Below are 3,524 nucleotides of genomic sequence, written 5' to 3' on the forward strand. Positions count from 1 at the left end.
GCACACAGAAATCCTCGGGAGCCCAGGAGCGAAGTTCATCTACCGCCACCTCCCGCGATTACAGACGACAATCGGCATCAGCTCAGACACTACAACACGAACCCCCCTACAGCAACGCATGGATCCGTATCTAATTACCCATATAAGGCGTTGCTAGCTCCCGTACCAACGGATTAAGTTTGCGTTGCGATTTTGGGGGTTGCTAGGATATAATGCAACGCATATATGTGCGTTGGTAACCTACGGGTATAGTCGTTGCAAAGTGGCAACAGATATCAAGCAACCATTGTATCCGTTGGTGCGTAATATATGTGAACTGAATAATTTAATTTCAAAATAAATATTAATTTCTGGATTGGGTGGGTTAATCGCCTCAAATATATTAAGAGGATTTTATATATGATAAATATGATAAACACACAGAATTGCACATTATGAATGCACTGCATAAAAAAAATGTATTTAATATTGAAATCATCATATCCATACATGAAAATTATCTTAAGATCAGTACACATCTTACAATCTTGCATCAGAATATCATATTCTAACTACTCCTAACATAAATATTTCTTCTAATCTTCTGCCTTCTAATGTAGAACCTGAATGTAGGAATCCTTGCTGACGTTTTGGACCTGAAAAAAGAAAGTTCCAAGTTTAGAACTTGTGCGGCAAAACAAAACAAAAATCAGTAGGAAAGGAGATAGTAAATTCTACAACCTACTTGCTCTACTACTCACCATTCTGAAATGTCAAAATACATATCTATATATTAACTATGCAAAGCAACGATAATCTACATGTAGATTAAATTGAATAGAGACGCCAATTTTAATAATAGTAAGACTCAGTTTGTAGGCTCTTCATGATGTATGTACATGTAAAATGGAAGGAAAATGCGTAATGTTTATTATTTTTATCAGACCTTAAAGTTCACATCCGCATGCTGCTTGGAATTTCCTCGAAAACCTAAGTACGTAGCATACCAAAGTTAAGTCATGCAAGTTAATTTGTGCCATCCCGTGCATCTGAAATAGCCCATCCCAGCTACGTACCAAGTCATTACCACAAAGATCTAAATACATAAAAAAAATAAGTAGCCATGTTAAAGATATGAACAATCCAATTAACACATGTCAGATACCTTTATTTAACTAGATTGACACAATGAAAATGTCATGAAGCACTAGTGATTGGTTTATATTTACCTCTTTGCGAAGTGTCGTCCTCAGTAGCATCATATCCAACCCAGATATAGATGGAGTTCCACTCACACCGTTTCCTAGTCAATCTTGCGGGTAATCAGCAGGAAACATAACTATAATGCCCATTCGATTAACTGCACCTGTAATCACTCAAATTAACATCATGCTAGAAGTATGTTCCCAAGTACAGATCAATGAAAGGGGAACTGTTCAATTCATGTATTTCTAGGAACAATACGCAAATAGACCTTTGGGTGGCATTTATGAGCATCGCAAATACTTCTCATTGTGTATTTTCTAAATAGAGAGAGCAGAAAAAAAAAATAAGAACGAGGTGCAATGCACCTACATAATCAGGCTGGCTCCCTCCCTCCCTCAAAAAAAAAATCAGGCTGGCCATGGATAAGCACGAATATGTAGAATATGAGAATTACCACACACTGTTTGTGCTAATTAATCACTCTTTTAGTCATGCATTTGCATAACTTAACTGTTGTTTGTCATCAACATGAGGGCACATGATGCAATAAACTAACAAGATGATCCTCACCAAGGTTACAAGCCACGCATAATGGTGCAGTTTGGGAAGAATGAGGCACTTTAATTACTGACATGGTCTAGATAACAATTCTCACTAATGGCATACCGTCGATAAGCGTTGATTGCACACCTAGATTTTGTGTTCTACCAACAACTTCAGATAGAGCCGTGAAGTTTTACATCCACCACATATCTTTACCTGGCAAAAAATCCAAGATAAAAGTGCACGGCCAGTAGAAGTTCACATACAAATTTCTTCTAATCTGCTGAAGTAAAATCCATTTACTTTTCCTTTCAAACTTCAGAAATAGATGTCTGGATTCTGAAAACTGCACAACAAAATAGGTTATTAACCCAAATATGCACAGATTATTAGTGGAAAATAATAACCATACTAATCATTTGGTGTGGTTCCTAATCACTTAATTAATTAGTCAGCACAGTGGAGATGAAAAACAGATCCACTCTACATTTGGAACAGAGGATGAGTGAGGTGAGAATTGCTGCCTTGACTGCATAATTTCGTCACCCTTGGTATTCACCCGTGCATAACAGCAAAACACTAATAGAACGATCCAGAAAATTATGCACCTGTGAGGATGTCCGTGAGATGGATGGCATCGATGCTGTCAGGAACATCCTTGGCGGTAGCACGAAGCCGAATCCCAATAGCCCTGGCAGCCCCATTGCCAGGACAAGATCCGTAATCAGCACCATCCTGACTCTGCCCAGAACCAAGCCAATATCCCCATCGGGATCTCACCCGTCACCATGCACCAACAATATGCGATGCGGCAAAAAAGCTATAGAAAGATTGTGAACGGGTGAAGGGTAGGGAAAGGAGACAGAAATCTGAATCGGGAAAAGGAGAAGTTGTACGTACAAAGCCCTTGGTCCGCCGTGTCCTCTATGCTCCGCCCTGTACACCTGCGACGCCGCACCGTTCAGCGCATGGTCGCCTCCTCGTAAGGTCTCCAAGAAGCAACAACAATATGATAGAAAGAGGGGCGATGCGAGGGGGAGATGGGGAGGAAGGGAGATGGATGGCTATTCCTGTATTCCACGACTTGATTTGTGGCGGCGCTTTCGATCTGGCCGCAACTCTGCTATCTAGGGTTAAGGTGGACTAATGGAAGGGTGGGGATCGGGGAAGTTGGGATGGGGACGCCGATGAGCGGCGGGATAAAGGAAGGGCGTGGGGAGGTGGATCTTAGATACATATACGAGCACCGTTGCAAACTATGTGTTGTTGTAGGGTCAGTTGTGTTGTAGTGAGAATAGGGGCAGCACCTCCACCACCACCTTATGTTGATCCTAACTCAAACGGAGCGGTGTCGATGATTCAGAAAGGAAGGTCGTCCAACAGAACTCAAAAAGTAATCTCGAGACAGGTGTTCATGGCAGAGAAAATGCCTCCACCAACAGTTGAGTACCTCAATTGGTCAGGGCAAGACATCGGCTTCACCATAGCGGATCACCCGCAGCAAGTTCCTCGACCAGGGCAGTCGGCACTTATTCTGCCGGCCGTTATTGCGGGCTTTGATGTTTCTCGAGTATTCATAGATGGTGGTAGCAGCTTAAACCTTATGTATGCGGATACATTGAGGAAGATGAACATATCCTTAGCAAATCTGAAGCCAACGGACACAAGGTTCCACGGCATCACACCAGAGAAACCAAGTTACCCATTGGGGAAGATCAACCTCGACGTTCAGTTTGGAACCCGAGAAAATTATAGAATCGAGAAACTGGAGTTTGAAGTCGTAGATTTTCCATCGC

General features: G+C 41.8%; 1 protein-coding gene across 3 annotated transcripts; it reads right to left on the minus strand.

Annotated features, from left to right (window-relative positions):
- Nucleotides 1-521: 521 nt before the first annotated feature.
- LOC124679220 lies at nucleotides 522-2,886 on the minus strand. 3 transcript variants are annotated; one of them, XM_047215016.1, is made up of 4 exons: nucleotides 2,629-2,886; nucleotides 2,337-2,548; nucleotides 1,945-2,074; nucleotides 843-1,345 (listed from the first exon to the last, which is right to left on the minus strand). In XM_047215016.1, exons 2-4 carry the CDS (start codon nucleotides 2,460-2,462, stop codon nucleotides 1,287-1,289), a joined length of 315 nt encoding a protein of 104 aa, XP_047070972.1. In that variant the 5' UTR covers nucleotides 2,463-2,548; nucleotides 2,629-2,886; the 3' UTR covers nucleotides 843-1,286. The 3 variants fall into 3 exon arrangements, 1 of the variants encoding a protein (XP_047070972.1); XR_006994863.1 differs by lacking the exons at nucleotides 2,337-2,548; nucleotides 2,629-2,886 and adding an exon at nucleotides 522-635 and having other exon boundaries at nucleotides 1,209-1,345; nucleotides 1,852-2,064; XR_006994864.1 differs by lacking the exons at nucleotides 2,337-2,548; nucleotides 2,629-2,886 and adding an exon at nucleotides 522-635 and having other exon boundaries at nucleotides 926-1,345; nucleotides 1,852-2,064.
- Nucleotides 2,887-3,524: the final 638 nt, after the last annotated feature.

The sequence above is a fragment of the Lolium rigidum genome, chromosome 7, assembly GCF_022539505.1.
Source record: "Lolium rigidum isolate FL_2022 chromosome 7, APGP_CSIRO_Lrig_0.1, whole genome shotgun sequence".
NCBI lineage: Eukaryota > Viridiplantae > Streptophyta > Magnoliopsida > Poales > Poaceae > Lolium > Lolium rigidum.